The sequence below is a fragment of the Equus przewalskii genome, chromosome 3 (assembly GCF_037783145.1).
Source record: "Equus przewalskii isolate Varuska chromosome 3, EquPr2, whole genome shotgun sequence".
NCBI classification, from domain to species: Eukaryota; Metazoa; Chordata; class Mammalia; order Perissodactyla; family Equidae; genus Equus; species Equus przewalskii.
In genome coordinates, this window is record NC_091833.1 from 54,343,487 (window position 1) to 54,359,021 (window position 15,535).

At 44.7% G+C, this 15,535-nt stretch overlaps 1 protein-coding gene across 5 annotated transcripts in view; it reads left to right on the plus strand.

Annotated features, from left to right (window-relative positions):
- The first annotated feature begins 561 nt into the window (after positions 1–561).
- Positions 562–15,535, plus strand: part of TMEM150C (transmembrane protein 150C) — an 85,029-nt gene continuing 70,055 nt past the window's right edge. The window contains exons 1-2 of one of the 5 annotated variants that reach the window (XM_008525790.2): positions 562–731; positions 3,463–3,630. Coding sequence is in view for 1 of the 5 variants with exons in the window: in XM_070614541.1 (XP_070470642.1) it covers positions 4,875–4,924 (50 nt within the window). In the remaining 4 variants the exon portion in view is untranslated. Of the gene's footprint in view, positions 732–3,462; positions 3,631–3,720; positions 3,894–4,675; positions 4,925–15,535 lie in introns of those variants that run through there. The other 4 variants (XM_070614543.1, XM_070614542.1, XM_070614544.1 and 1 more) reach the window with 4 other exon arrangements.

Consider the following 15,535-nt stretch of genomic DNA (forward strand, 5'->3'; position numbering starts at 1 on the left):
TTTTAGTCAAAAATACAGTCTTTATCGGTCATTAATATGTCTGGTACAGTGAAACAACAAAAACCTCCATACTTCCCTGGCAAAGAGGAGTGATGGCAGACTCCCTCTGTATTTCTCCCAGCCTGGGGCTTCTCCCCTCCCACACTCACTAGGCTGCCCAGCTCCTCCAGGATTAAAGGGAGGAAGAGAGAGAGAAGGAGGCAGAACGGCCTTGGGGGACTCTAGCCGGCGCGTGGCTTACTCTGGCCATGGAGATGACACTTTCTCTCATGGGCACTTTCATGGGTTTGTCAGAACCATCCTCACCACCACCACCCTGGGGAGTCTCTCACCACCCATTTCCTTGTCTCAGGCAAGTTCATTTTGTCTCTGATTGGTTGCTTAGATCCCCTCCTCCCCGCGGTCCCCTCCCCCTTCCCTGGCCCCTGGGCATCTGGAGGCAAATTTCCAGCTTCTTTCTGCTGAGTTCTCTGCCTTTCCAAGCAGCGCTGTTGGGCAAGATCAAAGCCAAGCCCACACTGTCTGTCTCACTCTTAGACTCGTCTTCCGTGGGAGTAAATTACTTCCCCCACCATAGTCCCTACCCTGTGTTCGAGCCGCTTTGGCAACCCTGGCCCTTTAGATTTCTCAGGCATGAGCCAGACACCAGTCCATGGTGTTCACCAAACAGCAGGGGACACATCCTGAGCTCTCTGAGAGGCCTGCCTGAAGTCCCTTTCATCAGACTTCAGGTGAGAGAAAGCCCCCTTGGCCCATCCCCGGGCGGGGGGGTGGGGGGGGTGCATAGGAGGGGCCTCTTAGAACACTTACAACATCTTTTACAGAAACCCTTCTTAGTCCACAGCAGTCTCCATTTCAACCCTGTTATACTTCAAGATAAGTGACAGGTTGAGGGAACACTCCTTTGCGAGTCCTACCTGGTAGTCCTGCGCCCTGTTCAGAATGTGAGAATGGTGGGCAACAATTACCTGGGGCCTCTGTCAAAATGAAAATAAAATAATAGCTCTCATTTAACATCCTGTTTCCAAATGTATTCTCCTCTTTGCAATGATCTCTATAAGGTTTTCTTTAATAGGTAGATGTTGGTAAAGGTCAAGTGCCGTTTCGATGAACTTTGTATGGTTTTGTTGTTTATTGGAGATTATTTGAATTATCGGTGGTTGGATAAGGATTGGCAATAGCTTTGTTATACAGCGATCTTTTTTGTTATAATGAGATTCATTGCAATCTGACCAGCAGCTGGATGCCCAGAATCCCTGGGATCGTTAGTTATGAGTTGCGCTTCTCAAATCTGTTTTTTCAACTGAATCAGGGAAGTGATTTGAATCATAAACAACAACAAATTGGCTGCCCGAATGAAAGGAAATGAGCCAGAATATAAAATTTCTTTGTAATTCTAATTGTTCTGTAGTGGTTTCAGTTAGATAACAAGTTGACTTGTATCAGAAAAACCACCATCCCTACTCAGGTGGATGCACGCCTGTGCTGCCCCCCAGCAGGGTCAGCAGACTCGCTAGGGCAACATGGTGTCAAAATCACTTTGTTTCCTCGTGGTCCTGTGGACCCTGCATATTGGTCTCCATCCTACCCTGCAGTTTGTGGCCGGCATCTACCTCCAGGCCTTAAACGCTGTTTGTTCTGTACTTGGCCCTTTCCTCAAAGCCTGAAGCATTTTGGAACCCTGTCGACAGATCATTTAAGAACACAGGATGAATCTTTATATACATTTTTAAAAAAGACAACCAGCTCTGGGATAGTATCTCGATTTTACACCCATACATGATTTAAAATATCTAAGGTCATATTGAGCACATAGTGGACAAATTCTGACGGGTGGGATATCAAGTCCAATAGAAGAAAGACAAATGCACGGAAAAACTTGTCTTGCTGGTCTTCAGTTCTCTTGAAGCATCACTAGAACCCTCAAGACATTAACAGAATCTGCTTATAGCAGCCAACTCTTCTCCGTGGCCAGCATTTTAACATAATATTTGAGCTGTCAATGTCACTGTCAGGAATGTAATTTATTTCACTCTTTATGTTTATTTGGATGGGCATTTTGGAGATGAAGGTAGCAGTGATTTAGTGCTGCTGACAAATGGCACTCAGCCTGATGTCCTCACCAATCCAGGTTGGTTTCTTAAGCAGAATTGGGCTTGGCTCTAGGTGAAAATTAAAATGTTCAAATAAATTAAACATAGCATAAGGGTTCTCATTCCTCCCATACAGAAAAGCAAAAGTAAGGGCATTTTACAAATTGGGATCCTATTTCCAGGAAAGCCAGTGACTCAGTCAACGGCGAGTCAGAATCACCTGTGACTCTCTGTAAAAATATCATGTCCAGGCCCCATTTCTCCCCTCAGCCCTCACCCTAGGTTCTGACTCAGGGGGTCTGAGGTGGACCCAGGTATTTGCATTTTTTGAAGCCCCCACTGGTGATTCTGATGTACAGAGTTGAGAGGGATCACCAACAGCTTGGGTGGACCCAGAAGTTTTAAAAGAATGGATTGGAAGAAGGTCTAGCTAGAGGACTCCTTCAGTGACCACGCAGAGCAATGAATGGCATAGAGGGGATGGAGGGTGGTGGGAGTGTCACATCAGAGCGGGGGTTCATGAACCTCCTCAAGCAATTCTTAACTTTGAGGGAGTCACAGATCACTTTGAGAGTCTCGTGAAAGCCACAGCTACGCTCCTCAGAAAAATACACAAGGCTAACCCCCACAAAATTTAGCACATACTTTGAGGGGATTCTAGATTAGAATTAAGTTTTTGGTTTTGTTCTTTTAACCAGCTGGATGACAGTCCCATTCATTCAGGTAAGGAAAATGAGAGAGGCCAGCTTCCTGGCCTCAGAAAGCTCACAGTCTAGTAGCCAGGAGAAAGCAGTAGCAACAAATCAATATGCACAAACGTAGACAATGATCACAAGAGTTGTGGGGGAAGGGAGAGTTCTGGAATGTTGATTTGGAGAATTTGAACCTTGTGCTTTGAGAGGCAACAGATCATAGGAGACAGGTGTGGTATGAGGCCCCCCCAAAAGAATGGAGGTCAGTCTGACTAAGGGAGGTTGATAAAGGAGGACCTACTGTGGGAGTCCCAGGAGGCTACGTTTGGAATAGAAGTTCACAGACAGCGTGTGATAAAAATGGCATTGATCCACGCTGCTGCTGGAGGTCACCGACCTGGTGCCACCGGTGGGTTGGGGTCTAGGGTGGGGTAAGTTGTTAACATGCCGATGAATACGGTTTTATAACAGACTCGGAGGAGACACTGGGAGGAAGAGAGCAAGCTGGTGCTGGGACGGCGGCCTCGGAGCCGCTGTTCATCGCCAGGGTCAGAAGTTGGCCCTGTGTTTGTTCTTGAGGATGAAAGAAAACCGCGGGAGAACGCTGAGCGGCGGAGAACCACATTCAGCCAGTGGGCATGGAAATGAATTTTAGCTGCTATGTGCAAAACCCCTAGGTGTGTGGACCGAAGGAAGCCAGCCAGAAGGTTGCAACGGGTCAGGAATAAATAACCAGCAGGCGGAGGATCCCAGATTCCGTGCTGCCTTTTGTTGGGTGAGGAGCGCCAGGCAAAGCGTCCACAAAGGCTCTGGAAAGCAGCGGTCCACGCTCGGCTCCACCGCGGGTAACTCTTGGGGGCCCCGCGGGGTGGGAGCAGCTGGAGGCCCGGGGCGGTCGGCTCTCCCCCGAGGCCTCGCAGCCGGGACCCCAGAATAAGTCGGGGGCGGGCGCGGCGCGGCGGGAGGGGGCCGGGCGCGCAGATCCCACCCCTTCCTGAAGGAAGCGCCCTCCTCGCCGCCACCACCGCCGCCGCCGCTGCCGCCGCCGCCGCCGCAGCCGCAGGTCACGGCCCCGCGAGGCTGCCGCGGCCCCGCCGCACCGGAGCAGGTAGGCGCGGCGCCCCTCCCCCGCCCGGGCCCGCCGGGCAACCAGGGGGCGTCGGCCCCGCTCCGCGCCCAGCCGGGAGGCGGAGATCCGGGCGGCGGGGTCCTCCCGGCCGCGGGGCCCCGCTCGGCTTCGGCGCCCTCCCGCAGCGCCCCGGGCGAGGCGCGGTGCCCGGCGGCGTCCCGGGCTCCCGGCGGCGCTCCCCGCGCCCGGAGTGGGGAGCCGGCACGACCCGGCTCCGCCGCCGCCGCAGTGCCGTCCCCGAGCCTCCGCGCCGCCCGCCGCCTGCGGCTCAGCTCCAGTCCTTTGACAGGTGTCCCCGATCGCCGCCCCGTGCAGATCCCCGGGCCTGTTGTGGTCGGGTGGTCTCTGGTCAAGTTTGGCCTCCCACTCTCACTGCCGTTCGCCGTTCACTTTACCGTGAGCCAAGTCAGGCTGGGTTGAGAAGCGGGGGACCCGGGAAGGAGGCACGAACTTGCCTTGCCCTGTGCACCGCCCCCCGCCCTAAATGCACAGTCTTGCTTTCCTGTCCTGGGTGCACACTTGGGAAGAAATGGGATTTTCGGTTTCTCCGGGAGACGGCGGTGGGTGGGTTACCGAGGCTGTTTGGTCGTCCGTTGCAATAAAAAAGTGATTAGCTTTGGGTTATGGAGAGAGCCCTTGCCTGGTGATTTTTCTCCTCCTGAAATGAATCAAATCGAGAATGAGAGTGGTTTTCCCATTTTAAATCCACAATCCTTTTCTCTCTACTCATCCCTCCCCTGCGTCCACCCCTACCTCCATAGCACTTTCTTATATCCGGAACACTGCACTGGTTTTTTGGTCGGGCTTATTGCAGCCAGACTGTCTTTCATGGCTGAGCCAGGACTGTGACCACGAATGTGAGAACGTAGCCTGGTTGGGGTGGAAGCTCCTCTTCTCCAGGAAACCCGCTCCGACTTCCTGCTTGCCAAGTGCTGTGAGGGAACCAAGGATACCAATAATATGTTTTTTAAAAAAGTTCTTGGATCTATTACAACAGCACAGCCTAAACGGTAATATGAGTTTCTGCTTCATTTCTCTGCTTGAATCAAAGGCAAATTTTTAATAATGCAGGGCTGTAACTCCATCCTGGACTGCACTTCATCAAAGGATAGGCAAATGTGGATGTATAGAGTCTATAATAACAGTTAATAAATTGACCTACTTAAAGTTGTCAAGGAAGAATTGTTAGGTTCACATATGTGATATTTGCAGATCAAAGAATTTTAGTCTCAACTCTCATGTATTAAATTCCAAACTTTTTCTTCTCTTGTGTCCTAGAGACACCATGTTTCCAAGATTAGCTGTAGCTGCCATCTCTTAATGAACTAGAAATGTGAGTTTAATCTTCAAGGCAAAGCATAGGAATTTTAATGGTGTGTCTTTATTTATACATTATTTAATAAATGTTTTGCAAACTCCCTAAATTGGAAGCTCAAAAACCGGACATGGTAAATGAGAGGATAAAGAAGTTTTGCTAACAATAATGACTAGTTGGTAGATGTTATGACTTTGAACAAACATATTAAAGTATTTAGAAAATGCGTGTTTATTATATTCTGCCATTAGCTGAAGGCAATGTGTTTGAATTATTTAAAGCGTCTTTATAGCAGTTGCTTAATTCGTATATTTCTTATCAAATGCCTTTCACAGGTTGCCTTGTGAGGGGAGATAGTTTGCTCTATGGAGTAATTTTTTTTGCATGCACATAATAATGCCTAATGTTTAGGCTTTGTTGTAGAACGGCCACAGACCGCAGTCACGCTCACAACGACCTTGCAGGGTTTTTGTGCTCACGTTACCTGCTTTGTGATCCTCAAGAGGGAGGATACTTTGCTTTGCAGTCTTGTCTGTACCTCTTGTTTCCCCTGTGACCTAGGCACACCTCTGCAGCACAGTGGCCAGATTAGCAAGGCAGCCTGGAGCCACCAAAGAGGAAAAGCTGGCTGGCCCCTGCAATCCTAGCCATTGGGTTTCATTATAATCTGGCCATTTGGGATCAGTTCAGAAACCAATTAAGCAAGACAGACACTGACAAGATAATGTATTACCTCTCACTCTCCCCTTCCCGAGAAGAATCTACAGCACTCAGAATCCACACTCCCGTGGTGATTAGAGTTCCGTGAGGCTCAAATGAGCTATGTGCTAAAGTTCTCAAAATGTGATACAAAGACCAAATGTTACTGAATCCGAGTTTAAGTTCATGAAAAGGCTAGGAACAGTCCCAGGGGTGTAATAAATATTTTCCTTATCTTAAGGCAACAACAGAAGTGCATCCCTACTTGTTTAACTGTGAACTTTTATTCCTGGAGCTGACGTGCCATGCATCTTTGTGTTTTTTCATAAGTTGCTCTAAGGACTTGCAAACTAGCTCGTAAATTAGTAGAAATTTAACAAGCTATTGTTATCGCCAAATTATCATTTCCTGGCATGTTTGGATCTTGAAAGATAACTTGTGTCGATGGAAAGTCTTAATGCAAAGAGATTTTAGACAGGCTGATTGGAATGATACTTTGAGATAATAATGGAATCTTTGGCAATCGCCTTGAGATTCAGCCCCACAAGCCAGCTCTGCTAGATAGTGCTTGGAACTCTTTACCAAATGAGAAATGAACAATTTTCTTTTTAGCATGTGTAAATGGCCTTTTTCTAGATCAGTGCTGTCCAATAAAACTTTCTGCAGTGGTGGAAATGTTCTATAATCTGCACCAAATGGTAGCCGTGAGCCACAGGTGGCAATTGAGCACTTGCAATGTGTCTAGTGTAATTGAGGGAACTGAATTTTAAATTTTATTTAATTTTAATTAATTTAAATAGCCACATGGGGCTAGTGGCTACCATATTGGACAATGCAGTTCTAAATTCTCTCCACTCGTTTCCTGCAGAGATACCACTTGATAGCAATTATCCCTTAATTAGAAGAAAGTGGAACTTGGCATTGATAGAACCAGGAGTTAAGATTTGACTCCGTGATCCTGTTGTTATGAAAAAACACTTGCAACTACTCTGAAGAAGGTGTTTTACGTTGAAGTTCAACTCTACTCTAAAAATAAAGTTTCTTGTTTTAATTTCCAAGTGTTGGCTAGCCACAAAAGTAAGCATCCCCCAGAGTTGTTTAGATGCTTGGCCTCAGGTGTCTGTGTTCTTGAACTTATTTTATTATTTGCTGTTTTGCACAATATAGAATCGTTTCTTCTTAGAGTCAGTTTCTGCACTTTTCAGTTTTTCAAGGGGAGGGGGATTTGGAGGGAGGTAGGAAGCTGATGGTGATGCAGAACTCTTCCCCACGCCCTCTCCTGCAATCACAGAAGCCCTGTGAGAAGTCTGACGAAGGAGTACCAGTGCCTCAAGGAGTGGCTGAACTCTCTGCCTTGGCTGGGCCCTTCTTGTTTGGTCTCTTTCCCTTGGGCTTCAAACCCAGATCCTCTCACTCAGCCCAGCCCCTATGGATAAACAAATCCACTTAAAAAATAACCTACCATTATTTTTAGTAAAACCATTGAAATGGGATTTTATTTAGCATCTACCATGTTGGCTCAGTTTTTAAACTAATTTGCTTTCATTAAAGCCGTTATTTTGACCATTTAGAGGGACACACTTTTAATTAGACTTTTTCACAGGACACTGTCTCTCATATTCCTTGGGTGAGTGACGCTCTGTCCCCCAGCCGTGCGCCTGGGAAATCTCTCCCCAGGCCAGAGCTCAGGGTCCTGGGGCTTCTCCTTCTCTGGGAGACACTCTCCCTCAATCAGGTATTTAGAAATTTCTCAAATGTGTTTGTGCATACTAACTAAAATATAAGTTAACCCCTAAGTTGTCTCTGTCCTTAAGGTGTTAACCCTCTAGGATGACATTTCCCAAATTAGTGTCCACCCCACAAGGGGATGGGCATGCTCGAATAACTTTAGGAAACGTCCCACATGATCTTCTTTTTTTGGAGATTTACAATGCACAATAGCATAGTAAAGCCTCTAAAATGAGATCTATATACTTATTTAACTTTTTTATTGTTAATGTTTGCCAAAAATATTGTCATACAACACTTAGCATAGTATTTTTCAAATCACACATCCTGGTCATGAGATCAATTTAACAAGTTAGGGTCAGCATTTCTTTTAATGAAATGGAACATAGGCTGGGAATTATCATTGCATCCCTCCGAGAGAGGGTTACTAGTGTTTGATGAAACTTTTGGGTCCCAGTGTAGAGCAAGTGCAAGGCCACGAGGCAGTGGAGAGTGGTGGTTAAGAGCGCTACAGAAACAGGCCCCCTGGGTTCCAATCCTGACTCTGCTCTGCCCAGTCCATGTGTAGTAAGCACTATATAAGCATGGTCATTATTTGTATTATTATATAAATGTATGTATGTATGCCGGATCACGATGTAAAATATAAAATACTGCCTTGGAAAGTAGGCTTGGGACCCACTTTGGGAAACATTGATCTAAGACATATGTAATAGCTAACAATAATGAGCAACGTTACTGAGTACTTACCAAGGGCTCCAGGCTGCCTGCTGAACCTGGGCAGCCTGGTGACAGAGCCCACGAGTTCAGCCACCTCGCCTCCCATACTGCAATGCAATGGTGGTAGATAGATGGACGTCTGCAGACCTGTGAAACGCCAGCATTGTCCAGCATTGCACAAGTGCGGAAATGAGCTGATGACAGCTATTTTCTGTGTCAGATGAGGCCAGATGGGTGAGAGGGAAGTCATTGCACATTTAGGCCGGAAGAGACCTCACTGCTGCCAGCCTGTGGCCTCTGAAGGCTAATGCCTTTGGACAGAGAGCCTGGTGCCCAAAGAAACCCGAATGACCCAGAGACTAACTACAAATTGTGTCTCCAGACTTCAGTCTTCCTTCTCACTTCCTAACTTACGCATGCTGGTTTGTAGCAAATAGTCACAAATATTCTGAATAGATATTTCCGTCCCATAAATCACTCACTTTCTTCTACATTCTGAATTATTTGTTTTTCAAAATTACTTCCTGCCCGTAAATGCTTCACGATATATTCTTAATAAATGGAAAACAATGTTGTTTTAATAATTTCATATAAAAGGAGATATCTTTTTGTCATCGTTGTTGTTGTTCTTGTTTTGAGGACGATTAGCCCTGAGCTAACTGCTGCCAATCCTCCTCTTTTTGCTGAGGAAGACTGGCCCTGAGCTAACATGCCCATATTCCTCTACTTTATATGTGGGATGCCTACCACAGCATGGCGTTTGCCAAGCAGTGCCATGTCCGCACCCAGGATCTGAACCTGCGAACCCCGGGCTGCCAAGAAGAGGAACATACGCACTTAACCGCTGCGCCACCGGGCTGGCCCCTCCAGCTTCAATTTTAAGATATCTCCTGTGGCCGGCCCGGTGGCACAGCGGTTAAATTTGCATGTTCCTTTTCTTGGTGGCCCGGGGTTCGCAGGCTCGGATCCCAGCTGCGGACATGCCACCGCTTGGCAAAAGCCATGCTGTAGTAGGCGTCCCACATATAAAGTGGAGGAATATGGGCATGGATGTTAGCTCAGGGCCAGTCTTCCTCAGCAAAAAGAGGAGGATTGGCAGTAGTTAGCTCAGGGCTAATCTCCCTCAAAAAAAAAAAATAATTGAGGCTGGAAATCTTTTTTTTTTCCCAGTGCAATCTAGAAAGTAAAACTCATTTCATTTTAGAAGTAGATTTCAGTTTTCCTCAAAGGTCAAACTACATTGAAGTGATCGCCTCTCTGTAGACTGTGCCAGGTAGGAGAGAAGAGGCAACAGGCTGTCATTGTGGTTACTTTTCTTCTTGAAAAGGTACGGGGAGGCCAGCCCGGTGGCATAGCGGTTAAGTTCTCACCCTCAGCTTTGGCAGCCTGGGGTTTGCTGGTTCCCATCCTGGGCACGGACCTACACACGCTTATCAAGCCATGCTGTGGCAGGCGTCCCACATATAAAATAGAGGAAGATGGGCACAGATGTTAGCTCAGGGCCAATCTTCCTCAGCACAAAGATTTAGGATTGGTGGCAGATGTTAGCTCAGGGCTAATCTTCCTCAAAAAAAAAAAAAAAAGTACAGGGCTCTGTCTAACATACTAAAAATCCTTAAGATATTCAGACTTTGTTCAAGGCTGTGGAATCGTCCATCTCCGAGAACAGTGTGCAGACTCTATCTGTAGAATACAAAGGAGTGAGATGAAGTGTCTTTGAAAAAACATAAAAAGTCATGTAACACTTTTAGGCAAGTATAGACAAAGCTTAAGAAGTAGTTGTGGTTAACTTCGGCAGTAGAGGAAATTAGCCTGTACTTTACATGGTGTTATTTAAGTCTGAAGCAATTATAGTGAATTATAATGGTTTTCAACTAAATGTAAACATGAATGTCTCCAAAAATAGCATAGCCTTACTATCATCAGACATTTCATTTATTAACAAAGTAGACTTCTTGTGTTTTTTTACACTTATGATGACTTAGCTGCCAAAGAAATATTTTAGATGGTAATCACTGGAAGTTTGAAAGCATAAATTAAAACTGTACATAACTAAAATGGGTATTATATTTTTTTAACTGGGCTGGTCAATAAAATAGTCTTTCAAATTATTTTTCATTCTGTTGATTCATAAGTGAAAAGGTGTCAATTAACAAATGTTGATACCATTGTAAAGCAATCCAAATAGAAATATTATTTTTCCCTGAACTTGGAGTGTTTGTGAATTATAATTCTGTGGTGGAATTGTCCTGTGATTTCTAATGGAAATACAGCTCCTGGAATTTCAAAATTCTACTTTTCACTAAGACTTAAAGTGTATTTACATAGAAATGTTGGTAACTAAACTGTGCCTACATGCTGTAGCAGGAATATTAACTTGTGGGTGGCAGTTTTTCTTCCTTGTGGTATTATGTTCCCACGTAGCCTAGACTTCAAAAGTATGTCATTTTGAAAAATTATCCAGTGTTGTCAGTGACAGCACAGTGTTCACAAGAACCATATTTATCTCCCTGTAATTTTAGCAGCTAATAGACTTGTTCTTGAGAAAGCTGATTACCTTTTCCATGACATTTTGATTGGTGTTTTTCCATTTTAATTTGAGCTTATATGTGGCATAAAAATTGATTTAAATGAAAAGGAATGGGTTGCCATTTGTATACCAAAATTTTTGTTGTATGTGTATGTGTGTAAAAATAAAGACAAAAATTTTCCATTAACTAATCTAGGGAAAGGATATTATTGTGATCAAATAGTGACACATCGTGGTCTTGTGAGATCAGGCCTCTGAACCAAGTGAATGTTCACTTACGAGCCATAAATCTGGCAATTCAGAAATGGTGTCCTTTATTAGCTATTGGGCAATATTTGTGAAATCGAAAATTTGTGAAATTGGGAAATATTTGTGGTCTCTGGCTCAGAGTAACTTTTGTTTTGCACTGTTACTTCCTCCTTATTCATAACACAGATTTTAACTCATTTTATCACATGGGAAATTAAAGAGGATTGTTCTGGATGATAACTGCTCCCCTACTGAGCATCTAAGAGCTAGAAAAAGCCTTTGAAAGTCACGTAATTTATTTCTTACAGTCTTGGCATGACCACGGTCATCACAGAGAGGTGATGTGTAGACTCCATTCTACTTTTAGACTATGAATATTTTACATTAGTTCTTGACATGCTGTTTATCCAGGCTGACTTACCTGAACTTTGATGTTGAACCAAGGCTCACTTCAGTTTCATGTATCTCCTGGTTTGCTTGCTTGTTGAGTATTTACCTTGTCTTTTCAATTAAATCATTGTTTCTTTGTGTATGAATTGTATTATGTAATTTTTTGGTATCCCGCTGGGTTATCTGAGGACAGAGGTTGGCAGACTATTTTGTAAATAAAGTTTTTTGGAACACAGTCATCCGCATTGGTTACATATTACCTGTGCCTGCTCTGCATCACCACCGCAGAGTTGAGTAACTGAAGCAGAGCCCATCTGACCCATAAAGCTGAACATCTCTACTATCTGGCCCTTTATAGGAAAAGTTAGTCAACCCCTGTTCATCTGATACTCTTCCTATGGGGTCCTTGAAGAAAATGTGAAAAAAATGGCCTATTACAAATTATATATGGCCAATTGCTCGCTTTAGGGACAGATTACACATCTGAATGACCAAATGAATGTTGAATATTTTCTCTCTTCCTGTTCCACTGGCCATTGACTGTGAAAGAAAGTGTCATCAGCTAGTCTTAGGTGTTATATAGACCTGGGTCACTAGCTGTGTAACCTTGAATAAGTTACTTATATCTTTTAAGCCACTGTTTCCTTGTGTACAAAATGAAGATAAGAATGATACCTCCTGGGGCTGGCCCCCTGGCCGAGTGGTTAAGTTTGCGTGCTCCACTGCAGGCGGCCCAGTGTTTCGTCAGTTCGAATCCTGGGCGTGGACATGGCACCACTCATTGAGCCATGCTGAGGCGGCGTCCCACATGCCACAACTAGAAGGACCCACAACTAAGAATATGCGACTATGTGCCAGGGGGCTTTGGGGAGAAAAAGGAAAAAAATTAAATCTTTAAAAAGAAAAAAAAGAATGATACCTCCTGTTGGGAGATAATTCTCCATGCATCCCATGCATTTCGACAGGTCTTACAAAGAGAGGCACTGACTGCCTTCTTCTCAAGGATGTTCGTGTAGTGAACAAACAGTCTTGGATGATAGGGATAGTGTTGCCCTCAGAAGTAAAGTGCAGGCATGCTTTTATCCAGTATAATAGATTTGAGTTCCCCCAGCTCAGAGTTCCTGTCCAGTGATGCTACTCACTGCGAGTGCAGGTGTCATGTGGCCCTCTTTGTGACAACCTGCAGGAGTTGGAGCTGGGGAACTGGTGCAAGAAAATGCTGATTACTCCAGCTACTGCTATTGCTGTGAGTAATAAAGTCTTTTGTCTCTGACCCCGAAGTCTTGTGTCTTCTCCCAGCATCCATGAAACTGGGGCAGGCTAGCTCGTGCAAACAGCATAAACTCTCAGACTTTCACAGTTCTTGGACAACTATTCTATGGATTTTTTATGAGAATTGAATAAGGTAATGAATATAAAACATTTAACACAGTACCTGGCATATAGTAAGTGCCCAATGAATGTTAGCCATTAATTACTATCTAGCTGGCTATTAACCTCCAGTGTGAAGTCGAGTCCCAGTTTTGTGTGGACAACTAATATCTTAAGATGATGTTTTTTCAAACTGTAGGTCACCGAGGCTATGCAGTTAAGTAGGTTTATTTTTTTAATGAAACAGGAAATAGAATATAATTGAGTAATAAAATATCCAAATGTAATATGTAGTAAGGATAACTATTGATTTTTAGGACTTTCAGTTTCAGTTTATATATATATATATACATATATATATATATATATCTGTATACAGGATTATGATAAAAAATGTATTTTTTTATTGTTGGTCAGGGTCAAAAAAAGTTGGAAAGCCACTGCTGCCCTAATACATGTATGGAACTGTTCAGGAAAACTTTTGTTCATGAGAGCATCAGATTACTTTCTTAGTTCTCCTTCCTGAAAAGGGCTCTAAAGGGCCATCCTGACACATCTAGATGTCACTGCCGAGAAGAAAAGACCAGAGATTCAGTTTGTTCACCCTCTGCATACTACATGGCTCAGTTTTCCCATGATTGGCAGGAAATGAATATAACCACCCAGGTTGTTTTCTGAAGAAAAGGATTTTTGTATATTAGCACTGTTCAATAGAACTTTCTGTGGTGATGGAAATGTTCTGTTTCTTCACTGTCCAATACAGTAGCCACTAGCTATTGAGCACTATTGAGTGCTTGAATATGCAACTGAGGAACTGAATTTTAATTAAAAAAATTTAAAATTTGGATTAATTTAAATTTAAATAGCCATTTGTGGCTATTGGAACACACAATTTTAGGTTGAACGCAAAAGTGTGGTTTCCTCCAGTACAATTAACAGTATGAGTTGGCTTCTGGTACTATCCTAAGGTGTAGTGACCTTCCACTGAGTTGTTCAAACAGCCATTGACCCTTGCCCATGGCTAGCTTGAGCAGACACTGGGGGAAAGAAGTGCTTGACAAGCTGCTACCTTGGACAGCGCCACAAGCCCGGAAAATGTCGCAAGGACATAGGGGGCAGAGGTTCTCAACCCTGGCTGTGCAATGGAATCATCTGAAGAGCTGAAAAATCAGGCTGCACCCCAGGCCAATTAAGTCAGAGACTTTTTCTTTTTTTAAGATTGGCCCCTGAGCTAACAACTGTTGCCAATCTTTTTTTTTTTTTTTGTCTCTGCTTTTTCTCCCCAAATCCCCCCAGTACATAGTTGTATATTTTAGTTGTGGGTCCTCCTAGTTGTGGCATGTGGGATGCCACCTCAACATGGGCTGATGAGCAGTGCCATGTCCGCGCCAGGATCCGAACTCGCAAAGCCCTGCACCGCCGAAGCGGAGAGCGTGAACTTAACCACTCAGCCACAGGGCCAGCCCCTAAATCAGACATTTTTAAAAAACTTCCCCGGGTGTGCTATTGTGCTCTCTCAGCTGGGCAGCATCACAGGTGGGCAAGGCAGCCTGTGTGCTTTGATGCTCCGTCATAGTACCAGAGGCATGCCTGTGGTCAGAGGGTAGGGGAATGGGCACATGAAAGACAGTGGACCCCTATCTTATCTTAAGCAGAAAGACTCCAGCTTATCTTTGGTGTTGGGAGCTGAGTTGTTTTCCTACCCAGTTGCCCTGGCAACAGAGGCTCCCTTGCTCAGTGAGGCCAAAGTGCGAATTTGTGTATGACAGAGTTGAGTTTCAAAGATGGAAAAAGATGGGCTCTTACTGACTGACTCACATGTTCAGTGCCTTCCATTTATATATTCAGTAAATATTTATGGAGTCCCTACTGTGTGTTTGAGATATGCTGTTCTTGCTCCATCTAGTCGGGGAGACCAACATGTAAACAGTTATCATACAGTAGGGTAAGCATTATTATAGAGAGAAGAATCATAGGGGCCTTGAGAGCACCCAAGAGGGGGCACTTATGGGGGGAGAGACATCAGGGGGCTTTCCCAGAGGTGGTGACACCCAGGTTGAGTCTTATAGTATCAGAAAAAGTAGTCACATGAAGAAGGGAAAATGAAAAAAAGAGCATATACAGCCTGGGAGGAGGCCGTGGCCGACATTTTCTGTCCCTCTCAGACTGAACACTGTAAGACAGCTCCCTCCTAGGGGAGACCCTCCCTGCTGTTTTAGTAAACCTCATGGGATATCCTTCTCCTAACCAGCCTTCATTATTTATTCACTCACTCACCTATTCGTTCAACAAGTGTAATTTATTGAGACATTACTATGTGTAGACATGATCTGGGTGCTGGTGATGGAGCAGTGAACAAGCAGACAGTGTTCCTACCTTCAGGGAGTTTTATATTCTGGTGGGGAAGACTGACCAGAAATAAATGAGGAAATAGTATAGTGTATGGCTATGTGCTATGGAGAAAAATAAATTATGGTCAAGAATTTGGAGGTACTGGCCATCCACCTATGTCCACAACCACATCGTCCTACCGCCTGCAGGACCGTAACTTGTGCCAACACGACCTCTCATACCCACCTCCCCTACCCCCATATATCACATCTTGTACTTTCACTACCT